Below are 25748 nucleotides of genomic sequence, written 5' to 3'. Positions count from 1 at the left end.
TGATAAAGCCTGGAACATTTGAGTAGGAATGACAGCTGTCGTGGTGTGAGGAGGTTCCTCATACAGACATTGCATTGGGCTGTTATTATACCTCCGTCATCCTTAACTTATTCCTAGAGCCCACCAATGTGATTACATCCTAAGTTGTGTTAAATATAAGACAATGTTGCCTGACCAGGCAGTGGCGCAGTGGATAGAGCGTCGAACTGGGATGCAGAGGACCTGGGTTCGAGGCCCCGAGGTCGCCAGCTTGAGTGCAGGCTCATCTGGTTTGAGGAAAGGCCCACCAGCTTGAACCCAAGGTCGCTGGCTCCAGCAAGGGGTTACTCGGTCTGCTGAAGGCCCGCGGTCAAGGCACATATGAGAAAGCAATCAATGAACAACTAAGGTGTTGCAACGTGCAATGAAAAACTAATGATTGATGCTTCTCATCTCTCTCCATTCCTGTCTGTCTGTCCCTGTCTATCCCTCTCTCTGACTCACTCTCTATCTCTGTAAAAAATAAATAAATAAAATTTTAAAAAAAAATATATATATATATGACAATGTAAACTTACAGTTTTTCAAAACTTTATCTCAGAATTTACCCTGAAAATTTGGTCCCTGTTTAAGTGACTTCTTTCTGGAGTCTGTTACCTTGGGTGTCCTGTGTGGGCTAAAACAGACAGTCATGACAGTCAGCTCGGAGCTTCGTGGTCACCAAAACCTAACTGTGTGTAGTTCTGAGTAGTCAGCAGGGTCTCTGTTGAATGCCTTCCTGGCATCAGATCCCTTAATTCCTGAGGCTGACCCTTATCTTCTGATCTTTCCTTGAGAACTACAATAAATATTTGTGAAATAAATCTTATTTTTTTACAATGATAATTTGGCCAAAGGTGGGATGGCTGCCATCTAATGCAGTGAATGTGCTTTCTCTCTGCCCCCTTTAGTGCTGTCTTTCCCTGGCCCATTGAAAGAAGAGAATCTGTTGAATGTTCCCAAGCCACTGCCGAAACAGCTATGGGAAACCAAGGAGGTAGGTGAACAGTACTGACCATGTCTGTTGTCACTGAATATTTGCACAGCAGAGGTCATTATAGAATCCTGCAGAGGCGAAATACACTAGGGAATGATGGTTAAAATACAAATTATCACATATTGTTGATGAGTTAATACAGTGATCTTTTGGCTTCCTAATTGGCATGTGAATTAATTTACTCAGAAAAACCTATTAGTCCCCCATGTCTCATTTATATCATTCATTATTTTTGAAACCTGGTCACAAGTCATAAGAAGACTTTTCTGTTTTGTGACCAATACTGTCTACCAGTCACCAGTTTCTATCCAGAATTGCTGGTTCACCAAATAGCTCTTTGTTATTGAAACATAGTTACAAGTCATAGGAAGACTTTTCTGTTTTGTGGCCAACACTGTCTACCAGTCGCCAGTTTCTATCCAGAATTGCTGGTTCACCAGATAGCTCTTTGATAAATCAAGGGCATTTGACCTGGGTCCATAGGGAGTCAGTAAACAAGTCATCTGTTTTATGATTTCTATGAGCCTTTGAGTATTTGCATCTACACTTGTGCTAGCAGACCCCCGCCATGCTCTCACTATGGAATGGGGAGGTCCCATGGTACTGGCTGAGTCCTTCTTCCCATAGGGAAGTTGTGTTGCCTTTGACAGAAAATAGTTTGCCTGACCTGTGGTGGTGCAAAGTGTCAACCTGGAACACTGAGGTTGCAGGTTTGAAGCCCCAGGCTTGCCTGGTCAATGCACATACGAGAAGCAACTACTATAAGTTGATGCTTCCCACTCCTTCCCTACCCTCTTTATCTCTCTCCCCCCCCCCAATTAAAAAATAAAAAATCTTAGAAAGAAAGAAAACAGTTTATCATCCCAGCCTTTAATGATGCAATGGCTGGTCTTGCCTCTGTACTCAGCTCCCCCCCAGCCATGGCCACGAAGGTCCTCTTTAGCATTAGAGTGGGGTTGAAAGTCTTTTGTAAAAGCAAGATGTATCTGCTGTTTCATCATTCGAGGGGGAAAAGGCCTATGATTTAAAATTCACAACCTTAAACATAGGATAAGCAGCCACACTTAGTCTTTCTGGCTGTGGAGACACAAGTCGTTTTGGAGGTGTTATCAGAAGATAGTTACATCTTCTCCAAAGAGGCAGCAGCACCCCTTCCCTGAGTACAGGGCCTTCCTCTGGGAAGAGGGACTCATCCTCCTTCATGTTGAAGGATTTGTAGTCCTCCGTAAACCATTTCAGGGAGAAGACTTGAGTCAATGGGTTCATTCATGGTTTTCAATATACAGTATATTTATTGTATGCAGGCACTCTAGGTCCAGGGATTCTGCAGTAAGCAAACAAACAAAAAAATCCCTGCTTCCCCCTCCCCCACCCTGAGTTTATTTTCTAATTGACATATTTATTTTTTCTGATACTAATTTCTTTTATCTTCACCCTCTTTTATTTTTTGTATTCTTCTTTTCCTTTCAGGCCAGTTGGAAAATAAATGTTTATTTAAAAGCTCTGTATGTAAAACATTGGCCTTTTTGAAGGAAATAATATTCATCTAGAAGATAAACTAATAAAGCATCAAACTAAGAAAATTTATTAATGTTATGCCTCCTTTATGTCTGGAATAGTCTAGTCAAAACTTAAAGGGCTGCTGTGTGAATATACTACTTATTGGCTCTCCCTTGCACTGACTGGAGCCCCAGTATACTACAAAGATACTTTTAAAACATGCATTTGGTTTTACAGTGAATAAACCCGGCTTTCTATCTCTCCCCAGATCCAGTCCCTGTCAGGGCGCCCTCGATCCTGTGATGTTGGAGGAGGCAAGTAAGTAACGTTCTTTTTGTTCATTACTCAGAGGCTATCCTGAAGGTTTTCCTAAAAGGAAAGTCTTACTGCTTTGTCACAGACTATCTGAAACTTCATGTGTTATGTCTAAATTGAAAGTTGGCCCTGGCCTGACCTGTGGTGGTGCAATGGATAAAGTGTTGACCTGGAACACTGAGATGGCCAGTTTGAAACCCTCGGCTTGTCTGGTCAGGGCACATATGCCTTGATGCTTCCTGCTCCTTCCTCACTTCTATCTATCTATCTATCTATCATCTATCTATCTATCTATCATCTATCTACCTATCTATCTCTCTATCTCTATCTCTATCTCTGTCTCTCCTCTCTAAAATGAATAGTCTTAAAATAAAAAAGAGGCCCTGGCTGGTTGGCTCAGTGGTAGAGCATCAGCCTGGTGTGCAGGAGTCCCGGGTTCAATTCCCGGCCAGGGCACACTGGAGAGGCGTCCATCTGCTTCTCTACCCCTCCCTCTCTCCTTCCTCTCTGTCTCTTCCCCTTCTGCAGCCAAGGCTCCATTGGAGCAAAGTTGGCCCGGGCGCTGGGGATGGCTCTATGGCCTCTGCCTCAGGCACTAGAGTGGCTCTGGTTGCAACAGAGTGATGCCCCAAGATGGGCAGAGCATCGCCCCCTGGTGGGTGTGCCGGGTGGATCCCGGTCGGGCGCATGTGGGAGTCTGATTGCCTCCCCATTTCCAACTTCAGAAAGATACAAAAAATAAAAAATAAAAATAAAAAAATAAAATAAATAAAAAAGAAAGTCAGCCCTGGCCATATAGCTCAGTTGATTAGAGTGTCATCCCTTCATGCCGAGCTTGTAGGTTCAATCCCTCATCAGGGCACATACAAGAACGGCATGAATGAGTGGAACAACAAGGCAACGTTTCTCTGTCTCTCTTCCTTCATCTCTCTCTCTCAAAATCAATTTTTAAAAAGTCAATTGAATTTTCATAAAAACAACAGCTTTCTTTTGGTACTCATATTTGATTTATTTAAAGTAATTATATTACATAACTGCAACAACAAATAAAACTGCCATAAATGTGTTTGAAAATAACACAACTGACTCTTGGTAAACACACACCCAAAGCAGAAGCATGCCGACAGAGGTGCCCACCAGCCTCTTGCTGTGGGCACCCGACACCTCGGGTACAGAGATGTCAGTTGAGTTTCTCTGAAGGTACTTAATGCCACAAAACTGTACGCTTATAAGGGATAGATTTTATGTGGTTTATATTTTACCATAATTGAAAACATGAATGGAATATGAATAAATAGGAAAACTTGCCATAGAAATAGAGTTTCTATGGCACCATTAATGAATTAATATATTTAGTGGTATAGAATTTTACTCCCTAAAAGATTTGAGACAGCTTACAAAACTATGCATAGTACATAAAGATCAATAAATAAGTTCATGAGGAAATTAGAACTAGGGGAAAATGAGGAGATGAAGAGGTAATGAAGCCCACATGTTAACAGATGCAAAGAGGGAACCAACCAGTGAGATCAGTTAAATGACAAAGACAGGCGGTTGTGCGGGGACGGACACTGAGACTGGCTGGAAGTCTCTGCGTGGGTCTTCACAGAGAACACCAGCCCCATGGGACTTGATGGGCAGTGTCCAGAGAGAGCGCCAAGAGGGTTGCATGAGGCTGCCCCAGGGTTTGGGACCCAAACAGCTCAGCAACAGCAATTCTTTCCAGAGGAAAAATAATATAGTTTGAAAATGGGGGCCCTGGCTGGTTGGCTCAGTGGATAGAGTGTTGGCCTGGCATACAGACATTCTGGGTTAAATCTCCAGTCAGGGCACACATGAGAAGTGACCATCTGCTTCTCTTCCCCTCCCGCTCCCCCTTCTCTCTTTCTTCCCCTCTAGCAGCCAGTGGCTTGATTGGTTTGAATGTCAGCCCCAAGCACTTAGAATAATAGCTCTGTTAATTTGAGTATCAGTGTCTGGTGTATTCTGGTAGGGGTGCATGTGGGAGTCTCTCTATCTCCCCTCCTCTCAATTAGAAAGAAAGAAAGAAAGAGAGAGAGAGAGAGAGAGAGAGAGAGAGAGAAAGAAAGAAAGAGGGAGGGAGGGAAGCAAGGAGGGAAGGAGGGAGGGAAGGAGAGAGGGAAGGAATGAAAGAAGGACGGAGGGAGGGAGGGGAGGGAGGGAGGGAGGGAGGGAGGAAGGAAATGGGACCCTTGCATGATCTAGCTGAGTACAACCATCCATTCTAGAGCATTCAACTCAATGCACTTCAGACAATTGTTAAATATTTCCTCCAATAAAATTTTCTATGAAATTTCAGGGCACTGAGTTCAGGGCATTGCCTATTGAGGACCTGCAGTGCAAATGTTCTTTTTGGCTAGCTAAATATAAACCCATATACAGTATAAGCAATGGCCCCCTGAGCAAAGATGGGTTGACCTCTTCAGAAGTCACAAGGTCTGCCCAAACACCCCTAGACAGAAGACCAGCATGCCTAGCGGTTATCAAGAGTGTTTAGTCTCTCATCTGTCTGATTGTCCACCCCTGGCATGGCTCTGCCCCCACTGTTCCCATCAAACTGTCCTCAAGAGACATCCTATGACAAGTCTTCCTAAACTTCAGAAATGTGGTATCTAAAGCAGGATTCATTAAGTTACCATACCATCCATCTTTATCCCCAGTTTGCTCTTAAACCTCAATGTCCCTGTCTTAGGGAGTGGCTTCATCAGTCCCCAAGCCAGAAAATCAGTAATCATTTTTGAGCACTTCCTTCATATATCTCGTTTGCATCCCATTTCACCATCGCCAGGTTCCCATGATGTATTGTTTGATGTCTTGTTTGACTGTTCAGCAGGGCCATAACATACCCTTCTGCCTCCAGGCTCTGCCTCTTGCACCCTGGCCTCCACTCCCTCGAGTCTGCTAGCCACACTGTCTGTCCTAAGAATGACTGAGTACATCTTTCCCTGCTTTCAGCCTTAAACTGGCTATTTGCCATCAGCATGTCAGTTCAAGCCTCATACACTCTCTGCCTTCTTGTCCAAGACCATCTCGCATCACCACCTCCCCCTCTTAAACTTGACCTTTCTGTGGTCCCTAAGTTCCTAGGGCACACTATGTGGTTTCACACCTTTCTGCTTTGCCCATGCTGTGGACTCTGCCTGAAATGATTTTTCTGTGTAAATCATCTGAATTCTATAGCCTTCAAACAACTCAGATGGCCTCCAGAAAGCCCCTCCAGGCTGCTGGTTGTTTTCTCCACACCATATACTTCCAGGCTTTGTCATTGTGCTCCTGAATTGTATTATGTTGCAAGTTATTTTCTTTTTGGCTCTATCTCCCTGCTGTGTGAGTCTTCTGAGGCCCTGATATCAGTGGTTGGCGTGAAATGTCCTCAATTGAATTCATTCCCTTCCGCCCCTTCCTGGACCACAGCCATGGCTCCTAACTGATTCTGCGTGCTGTCTCTCTGCTCCCTTAAGCCATCTTCCATACTGTAATTGAAAAAGTGTATCTTAGAAAGTATCTGGTTGATACAGAGATGCCTTTTTTTTTTTGTAGAAAAGATAATTTAGAAATCCAGCAAACAGAACCTACACAGCAGCATGTCACATTTTATACTGTGCTTTATAATTTTTAAAGTACTTTTGCATCAGTTATCTCATCTGGTCTTGGAAAATATTCCTATAAAGTGGCATAGATGGCATCCTCCGTTCAACTGCACAGGTGAGAAGGTGGCACTTCAGAGAGGTTAAGCTAAGGAAGTGTTCTTAGGAAGAGGCAGAGCTTACATGAAGACTTGGATATTTGATACCCCTTGCTTGTATTTGACAAGGAACGGTATCAGACATGTCCTGTTTCCCAAAGCCTTAACGATTTTAGAAAAGTAATACTTGTTTTTCCTTTTTCAGTGCTTTTCCACACAACAATCAAAACATAGGCCTCTCACCCTTTCTGGGGACCCTGAACACCGGAGGTTCACTGCCAGATCTAACCAACCTCCACTACTCAGGGCCCCTGCCAGCCAACCTGGACACCGGTGACCACCTCTTTGGCAGCATGAGTATGGGGAATAGTGTGGGCAACCTTCCTGCTGCTATGACTCACCTGGGTATAAGAAGCTCTTCTGGTAAGTATCCACTGCTCTGTAAGGACCTTGCCCGTGTCGACTGGTGGCTTAGTCATAGGTGCTCCCTAGCCAGGTGGCCTTTTAGTGGATCATGGAGTAAGAGTGACTACATCTAGGTTAGAAATAATAACGTACCTGTCCTTGTTGCGCTTGACCCTGCTGTCATTTTGCTCTGGTGGCCCAGTTTCTGCTGGATGTGATGAGCTCTGGGGCAGCTCTGCTAAACCTCCTTTATCGTCTGCATCAGCCCATGTGTCCTGTGAACTTGGAGAATAAGATTTGAGAGTCAGGAAATAAGTGTCCCTTCTATACTGTGGCCAAAAAATGTCAGTGGCTTTTATCAACATGTGATGATATTTAATCATTACAGCTGTCTCTCTAGATCCCTCCAATTTTCCACTGGATTTCAAAGGAGAAAATTTGGAATTTTTGAAAACTTACAGTAGATATGATGACAATATTTATACTTAATAGATATGTATATTAAATAGAAATCTACTATAGCTCAAAAGTATTGGCTCAGATGTTCAGAAGTGCTAAAAGATGTGGCATTTACTTGAACCCTGACACATGTTCTTGTCGGTGGGTAGGGCAGTTGTTCCTACTCCCCGTGCCCCCAGCAGTGCAGTGTGTCCCTGGCAGTCGCGGCCACGAGAATTGTGGTGTGGACCTTTGGAAGGGTCCGCAGAGATGGTCTGTCTGCAGGGAAAGTGCTTGCTGGTCTCCACTCTGGGTTCAACACGACTTGTCTATGTAAATCAGAACTCACCACCCAAGAGAGCGTGGTCCCCTTTAGAGTGGTTACCCGGAGGGCTCTCTGTTGATGAGCAGTGATGCTGCCAGGGTGCTACATAACTTTAGGTTGGAAGAATTGATTTCAGCCAGCACCTTTATTTCTGGTTCTTTTGGTCTTTTTTATTTCCTGCTGCTTTACTTATGTGACTATGGTCAGTTCTCTGAACAAACATCCAAGGTCACGTAAGTAATGTCGCACCAGCACTTAGCTCCCTTGGGTCTTGGGGAAGCTGGCATTCTCCAATATAGCCTCCAACACTTTGCTGCAGATCCCGAGTTTAATTCCTGGCTGTCATTTTCCTCAAACAACATTATTTTGCCCAAAACATCAAGCTTTTCTAGTTTCTATGCATGGAATTTAAAGCATGGTACACAAAACTGCACATATTTTTTAAAAATATCTGTGAATGAGTGGGGTTTTTTTTTCTTTGAAAAAATGAAGTTCTGGGCTCTGGCCAGGTGGGTCAGTGGATAAAGCATTGACCCAGAGCACCAGAGGTCACAGGTTCAACCCTTGGTCAGGGCACATACAAGAAGCAATCAATTAGTGTACAGTAAATGGAACAACTAAGTGAAACAACAAGTTTATGCTCCTCTCTTTGTGTCCCATCTCCTCTCTCAAATCAATGGGAAAAATTTGTTTTTTAAATTGAAGTTCTGGCCCTGGCTGGGTGACTCAGTGGATAGAGTGTCATCCTGGCACACTGAGGTCATGGGGTGAGTGCACAACTAAATGGAACAACTAAGTAGAACAATGAGTTGATGCTTCTCTCTTTTTCCCTTCCCCTCTCTCTCAAACCAATGGAAAACATTTTTAAATCGAAGTTAATATCTTTAGCTCTAATTCTAATTTTATTTTTGAGAGAGTGAGAGAAGTGAGAAGCATCAACTCTTAATTGGTTTCACTTTAGTTGTACATTGATTGCTTCTTGCATGTGCCTTGACCAGGGCTGTGCCAGTGTCCCCTTGCTCATACCAGTGACCTTGGGCTTTTCATGCCAACAACCTTTGGGCTCAAGCTGTGATCATGTGGACAATCCTCCGCACAAGCCAGCAACCCTACACCGACGAGATTGTCCTCAGAGCCAGCAACCTCAGGGTTTTGAGCCGGCGACCTCAGCATTCAGGGTCAATGCTTTTTTTTTTTTTTTTTTTTTTTAATGAGATTTTATTATTTTTTTAATTTTATTTTACAGAGACAGAGAGTCAGAGAAAGGGATAGACAGGGACAGACAGACAGGAACGGAGAGAGATGAGAAGCATCAATCATCAGTTTTTCATTGCGACACCTTAGTTGTTCACTGATTGCTTTCTCATATGTGCCTTGACCGTGGGGCTACAGCAGACTGAGTAACCCCTTGCTCAGCCAGTGAGCTTGGGTCCAAGCTGGTGAGCTTTGCTCAAACCAGATGAGCCCACGCTCAAGCTGGCGACCTCGGGGTCTCGAACCTGGGTCCTCTGCATCCCAGTCCGACGCTCTGTCCACTGCACCACCGCCTGGTCAGGCCAGGGTCAATGCTTTATCCATTGTACCACCACTGGTTGGGCTAATTCTAATTTTTATTTGAGCCAATCTTATCTTTGAACTTTACATGGAGAGTTGAGTTATGGTATACTACCTAAGGTTTTATCAGAGACATCTTTCTTACCTTTTAAAAATTATTTGCCAGCTGCTCTGGCCAGGTAGCTTGGTTGGTTAGAGCATTGTCCTTAAGCACAGATGTTGCTGGTTTGATCCCCAGTCAGGGCCCATGCAGGAACAGATTGATATTCCTGTCCCTCCCTCTCCCTCTTTCTGTCTTCTCACCCTTCTTCTCTCACTAAAATAAATAAATAAATAAAAGATTTTTGAAGTTATTTACCAGCTAAAACTACTTTACTTATTTATTTATTTATTTTTAATTAAGGGAGAGGCAGGGAAGCAGACAGACAGATTCCCACATATGCCCTGACGGGGCAATGCTCTGCCCATCTGGGGCCACTGCTCCTATTTTAGTGCCTGAGGTAAGGCCATGGAGCCATCCTCAGCACCTGGGGCCAACTTTGCTCAAACCATTCTAGCCATGGCTGTGGGAAGAGAAGAGAGGGTGGAGGGATGGAGAAGCAGATGGGCACTTCTTCTGTGTACACTGACTGGTAATCAAACCCTGGACTTCCTCATGCCTGGCCAACTGTCTACCACTGAGCCAAACAGCCAGGGCAAAAACTACTTTATTTCAAAAAACAAACAAACAAAAAAAAAAAAAACTACTTTATTTCTTCACTTCCATAATTTTTATCTAACCTTTAATTTTTTTATCAACATGAAACACTACACAGTTCTGCTCACCCCATCTACTGGTCCAAGAGTGATGGGCTGATCTCTGAAACATAGGCATCGCTTGTTAAGGTACATTGCAGCGTCAGCAGCATCTGTTCACAGAGCAGAGCCGTTCTGTGACAGGACTTGTGTCAGTGCCGAGGACCCAGCAGGGCACAAGGCAGGGTCCCATACTCCTCAAGCTTGTGCCCTAGCTACCTCTGTCATGGGAATCCCTTTCCCAGACTCTCTTGCTGGTGGTAAAACTCACTAGCCTCCCTCCAAAATAAAACTAAGCACCAGCAAAGATGTCCTTTTCTCTGAATTGGAATAGATTGTAATGAACAATTTCTCGGGAGCCAGAAAAAGAAAGAGAAAGTAACTGTAGGGCAGGGGACATGGAAAATGTCTTTTCCCAGGGATCTCTGGTGTGCTCAGGACCTGTAAAGGCTATGCTGGGGCAGCTCCTGGAGCCACACCTCCCAGTGAGAGGGTGCCCTGCAGAGCAGCAGAGGATCCAGGCAGTGTGCCTGGGACAGGCATTTGGGGGCTCTACACAGAATTTGTTGTACAGCCCAGGGGCATTTCCCTGGGTTGGAGCTAAGCACACTGCACGTTCACCTCTGCTGCTCACTGTTCACCTGGTCCTGCTCGCCCAGCGGTCTTCATTTACACAATCACCATCCTCATGGGGAAACTGTTCTCTTGATGGCACCTGTCCCTTGCCATTGGTACGTCTGAGACATGTTTAGTAGGAAGGTTTCCCAGGAACTCCTTCACATACAGAATCATCATTACATCATAGGAAGTTACGTTTTCACTAATATTCGGAAAACAAACAACTTGGTCTGAAATTGTGACAAGTAACTTGTGCATTTGTTGTCTTCTAGGTCTCCAGAGTTCCAGGAGCAACCCTTCCATCCAGGCTACGCTCAGCAAGACAGCTCTTTCCTCTTCCCTAAACAGCCACCCACAGACATCTGCGCCCAACACCTCTGCTCTTCACCCTTCACTTCGTCTCTTTTCCCTTAGCAACCCATCCCTTTCCACCACAAGCCTGAGCGGCCCCTCTCGGCGCAGACAGCCTCCCGTCAGCCCTCTCACGCTTTCCCCTGGCCCTGAAGCACATCAAGGTTTCAGCAGACAGCTCTCTTCAACCAGCCCACTGAACCCCTATCCTGCCTCTCAGGTACAAATAACTGCAATGGAACAGACTGAACAATATAGGAATGGCTTGCCTTCTCTGTATAATTTTGGATTGGGTCCATTACACCAAGCGTTGTCCATGTGATCACTTCTGTGTGAAATCAGAGAGAGAGAAATATGAATAATTCAGAATGCACTAGTGATTTTCTAAGAGCAGACCTTTGTTGATTATTCCTAAGCAAACATTGTACAGTTTACAGTCACTAAAACTCAAAGTTTGGGTCAGGGAAGAGGGTGAAATATAGAGGATGCAATCCAGATATGTCTGCCCTTTATGAGGAAAACCAGGCTGGGATTTTACAGTTGGTATGGAAAATCAATAATTGGCTCTATAAGTACTTTATTTATTTATTTATTTATTTATGTATGTATGTATGTATTTTTCCGAAGCCAGAAACGGGGAGGCAGTCAGACAGACTCCTGCATGCGCCCGACCGGGATCCACCCGGCACGCCCACCAGGGGGCGATGCTCTGCCCATCTTGGGGCGTCGCTCTGTTGCGACCAGAGCCACTCTAGCGCCTGAGGCAGAGGCCACAGAGCCATCCTCAGTGCCTGGGCCAACTTCGCTCCAATGGAGCCTTGGCTGAGGGAGGGGAAGAGAGAGACAGAGAGGAAGGAGAGGGGGAGGGGTGGAGAAGCAGATGGGCGCTTCTCCTGTGTGCCCTGGCCGGGAATCAAACCCAGGACTCCTGCACGCCAGGCCGACGCTCTACCACTGAGCCAACCAGCCAGGGCTCTATAAGTACTTTAAACCACCAGGATAAACCAAAAAAGATATTTAATATCTTCCAAAGCTTTGATATTAGCCCACTTCCCTAACTACAACTACAGATTTGAGAAACAGTACTTTTATTGTTTATGGATATCACTATAAAAGAACCCAAAGAAGCCTGTTTAGAAAAATGCTTAACTCCCAAGTCTGTCGCAGAAATTCAGGGGTTGAAACATATTTTGACTTGCTGACTTTGTTTTTATTCTGAGCTCTTAGGGTGGTTCTCCTTACCAAAATCATCAATGAATATATTTTTAACCTGTTGGTCACTCCCTAGATACATTATAGCATCATTTACTAACCACTTCTCCATAAATGAGTAATAACTTCGCGAGGAGGAGTGGACAGGACACAATGGAAGGATTGGCCGATCCTGCTATTAGTCATTCTTTAGCAATTACTAGCTACAGGATCTAGATGATGAGTAATCTCTTTTGGGAGAGGGTGAGAGGGTATTTCGTAACTGTTTCTTTAATGGTCCTTGTTATGTTATTAATTTTATTTTTCAAAATTATTTAATAGGATATGAAAATTATTATTTGGGCTTCTGAGACACATTTTAAAGAAAGCATCCTCTTTCAGATGTTTCCATTTTTAAAATGTGTTTTATATTTAGATTTTTTTTTTTTTTTTGTGACAGAGAGAGGGACAGATAGGGACAGACAGGCGGCAGAAAGGGAGAGAGATGAGAAGCATCAATTCTTCATTGCAGCTTTTTAGTCTCCTTAGTTGTTCATTGATTGCTTTCTCATATGTGCCTTGACTGGGGGGCTACAACAGAGCAAGTGACCCCTTGCTCAAGCTAGCTACCTTAGGCTCAAGCCAGCTACTCTGGGCTTCAAGCCAGTGACCTTGGGCTCAAGCCAGCAACTATGGGTCATGACTATGATCTCACACTCAAGCCAGTGACCCTGTGCTCAAGCTGGTGAGCCCCCACTCAAGCCAGATGAGCCCTTGCTCAAGCCAGTGACCTTGGGGTTTCAAACTTGGGTCCTCCAGGTCCCAATCTGACGCTCTGTCCACTGTGCCACTGCCTGGTCAGGCTAGATTTTTTTTTAATCAGTGTTGTTTATGATCATAGTTTAAAAAGTCAAATAGCCTCACTAGTGGTGGCACAGTGGATAGAGCATTGACCTGGGTAGAGCATTGACCTGGGATGCTGAGGTCCCAGGTTCAAAACCCTAAGGTTCATCCGGCATGAGTGCAGAGTTGCTGGCTTGAGCACAGGGTTGCTGGCTTGAGCGTGGGATCATAGACATGACCCCATGGTCACTGGCTTGAGGCCAAACGTCACTGACTTGAGCAAGGGGCCACTGGCTCAGCTTTAGCCCCTTGGTCAAGGCACATCTGGGAAGTAATCAATGAATAACTAAAATGATGCAACTATGAATTGATGCTTCTCATCTCTCTCCCTTCCTGCCTCTCTTTCTCTCTTGCTGTAAAAAAGAAAAAAGCAAACAAACCAAAAAGTCAAATAGTTCTAAAGGACTTGTTCTGAAGTTAAAATTGTTTCCCCTTCCAGCCGTGTTTCTCATTCCTAGAGGTAATTACTTGCAACCATCTTAGCTAATCTCTTTGGCATACGCTGCTATTTCATGCTTATTCTGTTTTACTTTTTTTTTTTCCAAATTTTTCTGAAGTGAGGAACGGAAAGGGAGGCAGACAGACAGACTCCCACATAAACCCAACCAGAATCCACCCAGCATGCCCACTAGGGGGCGATGCTCTGCCCAGCTTTGGCATTGCTCCATTGTAACTGGAGCCATTCTAGTGCCTGAGGCAGAGGCTATGGAGCCATCCTCAGCGCCCGGACAACTTTGCTCCAATGGAGCCTTGGCTGCAGGAGGGGAAGAAAGAGATAGAAAGGAGAGAGGGAGAAGGGTGGAGAAGCAGATGGGTGCTTCTCCTGTGTGCCCTGGCCAGGAATCAAACCTGGGACTTCAACATGCTGTGCCAATGCTCTACCACTGAGCCAATTGGTCAGGGCCTGTTTTACATTTTTATTTATTTATTTATTTATTATTTTATTTTATTTTATTTATTTATTTTTGTATTTTTCTGAAGTTGGAAACGGGGAGGCAGTCGGACAGACTCCTGCATGCGCCCAACTGGGATCCACCCGGCATGCCCACCAGGGGGCAATGCTCTGCCCCTCTGGGGCATTGCTCTGTTGCAACCAGAGCCATTCTAGCACCTGAGGCAGAGGCCACAGAGCCATCCTCAGCGCCCGGGCCAACTTTGCTCCAATGGAGCCTTGGCTGCGGGAGGGGAAGAGAGAGACAGAGAGGAAGGAGAGGGGGAGGGGTGGAGAAGCAGATGGGCGCTTCTCCTGTGTGCCCTGGCCGGGAATCGAACCCGGGACTCCTGCACGCCAGGCCAACACTCTACCACTGGGCCAACCAGCCAGGGCCTGTTTTACATTTTTAACGTTAGGTATTATCTCATGACATCTACCATAGAAGATTAGTGTTTTGTTCTCTTTCAGCTATTCCAAGACATACCCACTTTCCTCCTCAATCTTCACAATGCGTTGTATTATGATTTTGATTAAAACAGTATTCAGTGTTTAATGTTTTCATAGTTATAATATTATAATCAGAGTTTAACTGTATAGTATACTATGAGATAACAAAAGGGACCCCCCCCCCCATTAGGAGTTAATAAATGCCTTATGTTGTTAGTCTGGCTTTGTATGTGTGCATTACTAATTCAGTTCTGGACTCTGGGAATTGAATAGCTCTCCTCTCAACACAGCTAAAAACAAATCCTCCATTAGCTTTCCAGGAAAGAGTACATGACATGATTTAGATATGTCTTTATTCGCCCACCATTTCATTAATAATTAGCTGGATATAACAAAATTTGAAATTATTTTCTCTTGAGATGTTGAAATTAATCCACTGACCTTTTGGTTTCTAGAGCTGCTATTGAGAAATTCAATTTCTTTCTGATTCTTTATACTTTGAATGAAATCTCCTTTTTCCCCCCTCTGGGGGCTTATAGGATCTTCTTGTCCCCAGTTTTCTGAAACTTCAGGGTAATGTGGTTTGATATGAGATTGGATATTTGGTAGCTTTCTTCAATCTGGAAACTCTCATTCTTTATTTCTGGGAAATTTTCTTTAATTATTTCTTTAATGTTTTCTTTCCCTGAGAAGCAAGTTGAGAAAAAAAGGTGGAGGGCTCAGGTTGAATAGTGAGGATTCTCATATACTGTATTTTCAATAGAGCGTCTCACCTGCCAGGGTGTGGTGGGCCCTTTCCAGAGGCCCTTGTCCTCTCTCCAGAATAGAACCCTCCAGTCTCCTACAGGCCATGGCTCAGAAGCCATGCTTCTCACCTAAACTTTGACAAGATCCCCCTAGTTTCCTTTTTTTTTTTTTAAAGAATTTATTTATTTATTTTACAGAGACAGAGAGATTCAGAGAGAGGGATAGACAGGGACAGACAGACAGGAACAGAGAGAGATGAGAAGCAACAATCATTATTTTTTCATTGTGACACCTTAGTTGTTCATTGATTGCTTTCTCATATGTGCCTTGACCATGGGCCTTCAGCAGACCGAGTAACCCCTTGCTCGATCCAGCGACCTTGGGTCCAAGCTGGTGAGCTTTGCTCAAACCAGATGAGCCCGCACTCAAGCTGGCGACCTCGGGGTCTCGAACCTGGGTCCTCCACATCCCAGTCCGACACTCTATCCACTGCGCCACCGCCTGGTCAGGCGATCCCCCTGGTTTCCGCTCTGCCTCCCCCCACCCCCACCCCGCAAACTCCCCTTCTCCCCCCCCCCCCCCCCCCCCCCCCCCCCGCCACTGCCTCAGGTCCGGATTCTGGGTGTGAATCGGATTGTGTCTTGGTTTCTCCACTGCCAGTTTAGCGTTAGGCCTTCCCCTCCTGGCCAAGCCAGTCATTTCTTGTCCGTGGGCTTTTTAGTTTCCAAATTTTGTTGCCATTTCCTTCTCTCCTATTTTTGTCCTGTGTTATTTATTATCATTTTATTGTTATTATTGTTATAGTGTTGTTTTTGAATGTTTACTGTTTTAGTATTTTAGTTAGACTTTTGGGAGACTATAGAGCTAAATGCTTTTTTCAGTCTTCCATCTTTAACCAGAAATTATGGCTGAAAAAAAACACAAAACTTGGTTTTTGTTGAGAAAACTGAGGGGAAACTGGTAAATTAGCTGTGTGTGTGTGTGTGTGTGTGTGTGTGTGTGTGTGTGTGTGTGTGTGTGTTTTAGGATAATAGAAATTGTCATTGAATGGGAAATGCTTTGTGGGGAAGTGAGATTTGAGATACATTTCAAAGAAGCAGAAATGGCTTCTTAGAGCACAGTAGAATGCCATGGTGAAGCAGCTCTCAGGTTTCTCTTTACTGTGACATTTCCTGATCTTAAAGGACTTTCTACTAGAAACTCAGAGGCCAGTAAGCTAATTAGTGACTTTGTTTTTCAGATGGTGTCCTCTGATCAAAGCCCACTTTCCTTCCTGCCCACAGAAGCTCAAGCACAAGTGACCCCACCGCCCCCTTACCCCACAGCCCAGGAGCTCCCCCAGCCTCTCCTGCAGCCACCTCACCCCCAGGAGCCCCCTGCTCAGCAGCCACAGGCAGCTTCGTCACTGTCACTGCCGCACTCAGACTTCCAGCTCCTCACAGCCCAGGTGAGTCCTAGCAGGAACACCGGTCTGCAGGGAATTCTTATTTTGCCTTGAGTTCCCAACTAAATGATCCCCTTCTTGTTCCCTGAAGGGTTCATCTTTGACCAACTTCTTCCCAGATGTGAGCTTTGACCAGCAGTCCATGAGGCCAGGCCCAGCCTTCACTCAACAGGTGAGTGATTGCCCCGGGGGCTTGCTTCTCCGAGCAGAGTCTGTTCAGTGTGTTGGACCCACACCAAGCAGACTTGGTGCTCTGCTTTATCTGATAGCAGATGTTCTTGGTGGCTAGGAGAACCTGGAATCTCCCCTGGCCCTAAAATGCTGGCGTTGTCTACCTCATTTAGTGTCAGGCCTCAGCAGAGGAACTATTTTGTTTTCTGTATTTTCTTTTTTTAATTGATTTTAGAGTAAGAGAGAGAAACGTTGATTTGTTGTTCCACTTATTTAAGCATTCATTGGTTGAGTCTTTTTTTTGAGAAAGAGAGAGAGGAAGAGAGAGAATCATCAATTTGTTTTTCCACTTACTTATGCATTCATTGGTTGATTCCTGTATGTTTCGAACCTACAATGTTGGCGTAGTAGTACAACGTTCTAGCCAAATGAGCTACCAGCGAGGGCACAGGGTAATAGAAGATTTGTGGTGACTCTAGTCATAGACTTGTAGAATCATTCATATGGCAAGGGCCATAGCAGTCCACTAAACTGTTCTAGTAAGGAGACATAGGGAGGGGCTTAGCCTGCAGGCTTAGTTGCTGTACCCAGCAGTATGTGGCCTCCTAGGAAAGCTTGGTTCTTGTGGGGGCAGGGGTCCTTCCCTAAATATTTTCCTTCACTCTTTTCCTTTTGCTTTTTAATTTTTCCATAACACTGACCATTTTTAATATTCCTAGATTTTAGAATGTTTAATAAGTATGGACTGGGCTCTAACATTAATTAAGGAGAGAAAAAGCACTTTCCAGAGCTTAATAATAGCAAGATAAATAAAGACTTACTTCCTGAGGAGGCTATGGTACAGCCTCGTGGTAAGAACCAATAGTCCTGGCCCTGGCCAGTTGGCTCAGTGGTAGAGCGTCGGCCTGGCGTGCAGGAGTCCCGGGTTCGATTCCTGGCCAGGGCACACAGGAGAAGCGCCCATCTGCTTCTCCACCCCTCCCCCTCTCCTTTCTCTCTGTCTCTCTCTTCCCCTCCCGCAGCGAGGCTCCATTGGAGCAAAGATGGCCGGGGCGCTGGGGATGGCTCCTTGGCCTCTGCCCCAGGCGCTAGAGTGGCTCTGGTCTCGACAGAGCAATGCCCCGGAGGGGCAGAGCATCGCCCCCTGGTGGGCAGAGTGTCACCCCCTGGTGGGCGTGCCGGGTGGATCCTGGTTGGGCGCATGCGGGAGTCTGTCTGACTGTCTCTCCCCGTTTCCAGCTTCAGAAAAATACAAAAAAAAAACAAACCAAGAACCAATAGTCCTGCCTTCCTGTTGTCTGGAGAAGCCATTTTAGTCTCAGTGAGTCAGTGTCTCCCAGAAACACAGTGGAAATTTTTACTTTTTGGGGTGAAACTTTTACCTTTGAGAAATTTTTAAAAATTGGAAAATTAATTTCTGAAAAGGCACTTAAGATAGGCCTCAGTTCTAACCAGTTTTCATAGAGGCTTTCTCACAGAAAGGGGCTGCCTGAGGCTCCTCCCTCTGAGTGTCACAAGAAAAAGGTTCTACTTTCTCGTTTTTCTGGAAACCAAAGAGGACAAGAGCCTATTGGCTACATCAGTTCCTTGGTCACACTTGGGGAGGGTTGACAGGGTTCCCACAGAGGGCAGTATGACTGCCCACAAATCCCAGTATGACTGAGGAGGGAGTTTGAGACTAGTGGGGCACAGGAGCCACAGCTCTTGGTGTCTCCTGGGACAGCTTAGCAGGTCAGGCAGTATGTGAATGGGGAAACATCTCCCACAGTGTAGACCTCAGGTGAGGAGCCATCTCTGCATAGTGGGTTCTCACGACAGCGAAGCACTCTGGGATCCTGCAGAGAAGGACTGGAAGACAGTTTGCACTCAGGTTTTGCCCTGGGAGCCCATTGCATTATTCACTCTTCAGAAGCAGAGATCGTTCCTGACAACATAACCTTTGATGCTTCCAGATGCCCCTGGTACAGCAAGGTCCGCAAGAATCACAGGACTCGTTTCATTTGAGACCAAACCTGTATTCCAACTGTGGGAATTTCCCGAACAACATCTTGACGGGTGAGTATGGACCACTCCTCAGCTTCTTTTCGCTATTTTTATTTTGCAGTATGTTTACAAACTCCATTGTAAGAGAGTTTAAACAACGTTGAATAAAGCAGAATGTGAAAGTTCCCAGCTCAGCTTTATCTTTTTCAGTTGTAGGTGTGCAGCCCAGAGACTATGAGGCAGAAAGCTTTTTCTGAAATTAGTTTTAAGTGATTGATAACAGTTCAAATGGAGAAAGCCTGAAAAAATCGGGAGTGTGGAACTGACTGGAAAGAACATAGATTCCAGAGCAGCACTGTAGGCCTGGAAGTGGTTGGGACAGCGATCATTGTCCTGGTTGGGAAGATGACAGGGATAGCACTTTGGGGATCTCATCTGTTGTGTTGTAGCCTGGGGCCCTCACGCCTCCTAATTTGCCCTGTTGTTCCCTCTTTCTGCTGCTTCCAGAAGACTCGAGTTCCAGCCTGTTCAAGGACCTCAGCACTGCGCTGGCAGGCATGCCCGAGGTCAGCCTGAACATGGACACTCCATTTCCCTTGGAAGAAGAGCTCCAGATTGAACCCCTGAGCCTGGATGGACTCAACATGTTAAGTGACTCCAGCATGGGCCTACTCGACCCCTCTGTTGAAGAGACTTTTCGAGCTGACCGACTATGAACAGAATGGAACAGAACAGGAGAATTTATATCTGAAATAGCTAAAATAGAACAGAATAGAATGGAGCCAGTTCCACCCCTGGGCTGTAGTTATCTCGGGCTCTGACGTGGAAAGAACCAATTCCATGGCTCCTAGCTTTCCGATGGGGTCCATCCTCACATACTGTGGCTTATTTTAGACCAGAGCTATGCACTGCCTCTCAGGCCTGTGGTGCAGGTTATGTTGCTGCAGGCAGGCTAATTTGGAGCTTCCAATGAGTTGGTCATTACCATAACCATCACATCTTTTTATTGGCCACCTAGTTGGTCAATGTATCATATAAAAGTAGAAAATATGGAATCGAGGCCCCCGTGGCACTGTCTAGTGCTCAGAACCACTGATCTCAGTCAACACTGAAGAACGGACCTGGAGGGTGTGGGAGGCAGTCAGCGGCCAGGGCCTTCAGGAGTGGGCCCTGAGCAATGGTACTGCAGCCCCAGATGCTTCTGCTAAGCTAGCTATGTGGCAGGGCGCCTGCCAGCTGGGGGCGGGTGCTCAGGGCAGAGCGGAGAGCCACAGCTCTCTCAGATGCCTTAATGTTAATATGAAGAACAATTTGCACCATGAGTCCAAGAACAGACTTGAGTTAAGTAAGCTGAATGGAAATTTGTTTTCTTCCCATTTGTAATCTCTTTTCTCCTGCTTCAGTTCATCTTTTCCTTTTTACAAGAGGGAAAGGAAGACTGTTTTATTCAGTCACTGAAGAAAAAGTCCCCCAGTAATGGATGAGCCTGAAGAAAGCACAGTGCTTCTCGGTGGCTGTGGAAGAAAAGAGGGGGCCTGAAGGTATCTCGCGGACACACAATGTCTTTCAGACAGGCTCTGGACAAGCCTGAGACATGCGCATGCCTCCATGTGCACACAGCACCTGGAGGGAGCAGCTGGACGTTTGAATCAGACTTAGCAGCAGCTGAGCAACAGCAGAGCAAAGCTCTTTTTCTGTGGAATGGGAGAGTTAATGTAACTCCACTGGACCCTGAGCTCCTTGGGGGTGGGCAGGGACTGTGCCTTATTCATCTTGAACCCCTAGTACCAAGTGCCTGGCACTGAACAGGTGCTGTGTTTCTGCGTATTGAATGCATGAATGAATGAATGCATGAATGCATGAATGAATGAGTCTGTCTGCTGGAAGGCAGTCTAATCTTTAGCTATTCCTATTCCTTGCCAAATCTTCTCAGAGCTTTCACTTTTCTGACTCTTGTGCCCGTGGTTAAGTATGCACTTTAATATGCTTTTAACACTAGGTGACCAAATCCACCATTATGCTAGGCACCTGTCCTCCTCGAGGGCATTGCTCCACAGCAGGTCGGTGCCCGCTGTCTTCAGTGCGCCCAGAATGGCTGAGCAAGCTGAGGCCTCCCAGGTGCTAGGGCCCCACCTCAAAAGTTCTCCCCTCTGAGATCCATGTTTTGCTCTAAATTGCTTTAAAATATTTATTCTTTGAAGTTGAAGAAATTCTGTAGTAAAATGAAGGCCTAATTTATGAAACCACCATTAGTCATTAATACCTTAGCATAAAATAGAATTAGCAGATTTCCATCACTGCCTGCTCCCTCTGGCTTAGGCTAGGCCAGCCCCTGGCAGAAACCTGAGGGTACGGGGCCTGCTGAGCACCCCTGGGGAGGGGTCTGGGCAGTGTTTGGGCATGGGAAACAAGGTGGGGAGGACAGGGACACTGAAGGAGAGGTGAGAAATGCCAGAACCTTCCCCTAGACAGTCACTGCCCTTCCAGGAGATACCAGGAGTGTACCTCCCTGAAGGTAACTAGGCTACTCCCAGCTGCACAGTGTGGGTCTGAATCTAACACTTCTGTGCCTTATCACAAGAGGAATCTGTTATAGGATTCTGGGCTGTTAACCTCTCCAGGCCTTGTTCCATTCCCTTTCTATCTTCCAGCCTTTCAAACAGCCCTGATGGTGTACAACTCCGTCTATTGCTATGGAATCCAAGTCTTCCCACCTCTCATCAGCCCCCAGTCCCCACTGTTGAATTAGGAAATCAAACCAGAGTCCTCCTTGATGAGTGCTGGCTCAGGACACGGCAGATGGCCTCCCCTTTCCAGCTTTATTCTCAGTTGAATTTTCAGATCCTTTTATACTCAAGATTTCTGAGTGGGGCTGGAGAGTGACTGTGTTCAAGTAAAGGGCCTTCCCTTCTAATGGTACCCAGCACCCCAGTGTGCTCAGAGCAGCCAGCTCCTTGCTGTCTTTCCTGTGTCCCTGACCTCTGGTCTGGCCTTTCAGACAGGGATGGTGCTGATGTTATAAGAGGTTTTTATTAAAAGTGGCGATTCCAGCATAATTCACTCTTTGCACAGTGCCTTACACGTGGGGGTCATCAGTGTCAGGGTCCCAGCTCTTTTTGCCTGTGAGACAGCCCTGCCTTATAGACAGAGACCCGTAGGCCTACATGATGACTTGTACTGCCCTGGGGGCTTTCTCTGTGCTCCTGGGCCTGGAGGCTCCTAGGAAAAGTGGCTTGTTTGGGGAAGTATAATAATGGAAATAAGGTTTAGCACTGAATTAAAGTTATCTTTAGGTCCATCATCCGATCTTTTCCTGTGAAAAGGTTTTGGGCATTATACAACCCACTTTGCTTAGAGGGTGTCAAGGACAACCACAGACAGGTAGTCGCTCTGACCTTCGGCGGGTAAGTCTGCCCTCACTGATGCCTTTAAAACAAACCAGGTATGATTCTCACCATCTGAAGTGGCTGCATACTAAATATTTTTCAATATTTAGTTTTGTTACAAGAAACGGATGGCTGTACTCCTCTCTTTTACTAGCAGTTAAACAGCATAGAACTAAAACCTATCTGTGTTTCCATTTTTTCTTTCTGTACAGTTGTGGTTTTTAGGATGTAAGGTATTAGGAGAACATTTTCTTCATCATGTCAAGATGAACATACATTCTCCTTTGTCCTGTTTCATTTTTCCTAAGTCTACTGTATATTACCTGAGCTGAACTGTTGTGTATTCCAGTCCATTTGCATATTTGAAGACATTTCCAGTGCTGACTTGCATCAGTTCTTCTGATTTATGCACAGATGGTTCTGAGCATGTTTCCATTGCTCGTGATGGAACCGTCACAGCAACTAACCAGACTTCCCGCCAGTGCCCTAACTCCCAGGTCCCTTGTTAAACAATATTTAAAAATTGGGATTTGTATAAAGTAGCTTCCAAGTTTTATAATGCATCATTTTACATCTTTCGTAATTAAAAGCACAATGAGGTTGTATCTGTATTTGGTGTTTTTATTCAGCCTCAAATGAGATGAATTGGGGGAAAGCCTTTCTGTCTCGCCGCCTCCTGGGCAGCTCAGCCTGCAGTTAGGGATTTCTGGTCCTTGGCTTGGCAGGTCCTGCACTGACCTGCTTGTCATGTGTCCACTCCTGAGAGAAGAAGCTCAGAAAGAATTAGGGCGTGTGGTTCTTTTGAAGCTGTGAGTACCAAGGACAGAAAGTGCCCAGCAGTGCCTGTGTTCAGCCTCCCTCTGCCAGCACCCCTTCCAGACCGCTGCTCCTGCCCTCATCTAAAACCCTTCCCCTGGCCTGACCTGTGGTGGCGCAGTGGATAAAGCTTCAACCTGGAACGCTGAGGTCGCCAGTTCAAAACCCTGCACTTTGTTGGTCAAGACACATATGAGAGTTGATGCTTCCTGCTCCTCCCCACTTTCTCTCTCACTTTCTCTCCTCTCTAAAATGAATAAATAAATAAATAATTTTTAAAAACCTCCCCTGGGGAGGTTCTGGCTGCGGGTGGTCCTTCCTCCAGTGCTCCAGGGGCATGGACTGGCCTTTAGCCCTCTCCCCCATCTCACCAAGGACTTTGGCTTTGTTCTCTACCCTAGCCTTCTCCCCCTTCTCCATGTCCCAGCAGGGTTCACAGACCTGACCTAGCCAACAGCCCAGAAACCCACATTCTCAGCTACACCCAGAGCTTCTCATGAAGGTGACTCTGCTGAGCCCTGGCCAGGTAGGTCAGTTGGTTAGAGCATCATCTGATATGCCAAGGTTGCGGGTTGGATCCCTAGTAATGATAAATAAGTGGAACAAATTAATGTCTCCTCTCTCTCTCTCTCTCTCTCTCTCTCTCTCTTTCTCTCCTTTCCTTTCTCTCAAGTCAATTTTTAAAAATTAAAAAAAAAAAGGTGACTACTGGAATCTTACTCAGGAATCACATCTCTGACCCTAACTTCCTAAGCCATTGTTTCTACTTTGGTCCACACATACCCTGTTCTTTGAGCCCAGTGAGAATTCTATCCCTGTCCCTTCTCTCAGCCTATGTGTCCTCTCCTGGCTTCCTTTCCTTCCCAGGCCTGGTCCACTGGGTCAGTGGCCTCTATGATACGCTTACCAGTCCTCCTTGTGTGTGCTCTGACCCTCAGCCTTTCCCTTTCAGGAGCCCTGCTGGAGAAAGACAACAGCCCCACACTACCCACTGACTCAGTCTTCCTGACACCAAGGGGCTCTCCAGACCTCTCCTCAAAGCCCTCATTTCTCTCCTCACAGCCAGAAATTCAAAGCCATGGAGGGGCGAAGGGTAGCATCCTCGGTATCAATTATTATAAGTATTATTTTTTGTTTGAATATGTCCTTTCTAAGACAGGATACATAAATCTTTAGAAGCACAAAATCTGTATAATGCTTTCTTTGAAATACTTCCGTATTTCCCCATGTATAAGACGATCCCATGTATAAGATGCACCTTAATTTTGGGGTCCAAAATTTGAAAAAAAAATGTATTATATAAAGCTATTGAACTCAAGTTTTATTCATCATAAAATTCATACAACTCCTCATCCACGCGAAAAAGTGGGAAATGCAAGTAAAAAACTACAACCACTGTATAAGACGCACCGTTTTTGGACCCCAGATTTTTTGGAAAAGGGTGCATCTTATACAGGGGTAAATATGGCCCATCTTAGTAGGGGGAGGAATGTTTTAAATTGATCTTATTTAGGTCCTGTTTGCCCGATGAGTGCTATACCTTTTGCACCTATGGAATTTGAGGGGTTTGCAGCCAGCCAGTTAAACTGTGTGACTATGTCCTGCTGTGGACACTAGATGGAGCTGAGACCATAAGAGTGGCTGTTAGGGCTCAAAACAACCAGACAGGCCTACCTGGCCCTCAGAGTTAGCCTGTAGACTGAGTTGGCGCCGATGTTGATTAGAGTGGCATCCTATGATGGCACAGTGTGAATAAGCCTCTCTAGAGGCTACTCCACTGTGAACAGAGACACTGCACATCACATGTCCCCCATTGCAACCTGAGTATGCAAGCGATGGAGACACCTCCTTCTGCATGTGTTCAAAGGGCAGGTAGATGGATGGAAATTTTTACAGAAAAAGGACTCTTAAACACATGCTCATTTGGGAAGAAGTATTTAAATTTAACATAGCAAATAAAGAAGCCTAAGTGTACCTAGAGTTTGCCCAACTGCAAATAATTGTGCTTCTTAATTATTTCTCTAAAAGGAAAGAAAAATACCAAGAGGCTGGATTCATTCTTAAACCTGTTTCAACTGTAGATGGCATCTCTAGACAGCCTGCGATTTAGGATGAGGAAATGAGCTCACCCACTTCCTACCTCCTGCCCCACTCCCAGTGTTGTGAGTTCTTATTTTTACATTGTCAAGGTTTGTACTGTTTGCATCCTGTCCTGTAACCATCCTTCCCACCATTGTTCAGCCCTGGTGGCGTTTGTGTGTGGGTCCCTTGCTTACTGCCAGTCCTTTCAGAATGGGTTTCCCAGTCCTCCATTCCTGAGTTCTTTATTTTGATTCACCTCTAGGCAGCCTCGGCTTTGTCATCAAGGGCTCTATTCAAGAAGGGCTGTGTGGGTCACAACTAGAGGGGTGCAACTGCCGCTGCAGGGTGGAGACCTGAACCCTGAAGTGGAAGTAGGTGGGCTATAAAATTGGCTGATTTACACCCACTGGCATACATCCATAGTGAAGGAACAAGCACAACACTTTTCAATATGAAGCCTGCTGAAAACTGAGTCTTGAACTTGTGTTAGGTGACACAAAGTGTAAGTTTTAGAATTTGGAAATAAAGAAAATGTGTGAGGGGCCTGAAGAGCACTGTGTTCAAAGAAAGGACATACCAGGCTCCTAGCTCAGGGGAGCTTTATGACCAGGCCCCCTGCCTC

General features: G+C 45.5%; 1 protein-coding gene across 3 annotated transcripts in view; it reads left to right on the top strand.

Moving 5' to 3' along the window:
* CRTC3 (CREB regulated transcription coactivator 3) overlaps positions 1–22833 on the top strand; it is a 112963-nt gene extending 90130 nt beyond the window's left edge. For 2 of the 3 annotated variants that reach the window (XM_066354852.1, XM_066354850.1), the window contains 8 exons: positions 930–1015; positions 2784–2833; positions 6742–6959; positions 10944–11242; positions 16485–16691; positions 16780–16860; positions 18812–18914; positions 19350–22833. In XM_066354852.1, coding sequence (XP_066210949.1) covers positions 930–1015; positions 2784–2833; positions 6742–6959; positions 10944–11242; positions 16485–16691; positions 16780–16860; positions 18812–18914; positions 19350–19558 — 1253 coding nt within the window. In that variant the 3' untranslated portion in view covers positions 19559–22833. The remainder of the gene's footprint in view (positions 1–929; positions 1016–2783; positions 2834–6741; positions 6960–10943; positions 11243–16484; positions 16692–16779; positions 16861–18811; positions 18915–19349) is intronic. The other variant, XM_066354851.1, reaches the window with a different exon arrangement.
* The last annotated feature ends 2915 nt before the right edge of the window (positions 22834–25748 follow it).

Source organism: Saccopteryx leptura, chromosome 13, assembly GCF_036850995.1.
Source record: "Saccopteryx leptura isolate mSacLep1 chromosome 13, mSacLep1_pri_phased_curated, whole genome shotgun sequence".
Lineage (NCBI taxonomy): Eukaryota > Metazoa > Chordata > Mammalia > Chiroptera > Emballonuridae > Saccopteryx > Saccopteryx leptura.
Note: the sequence above shows the minus strand (reverse complement) of the source record. Positions and strands in the feature narration are given on the sequence as shown.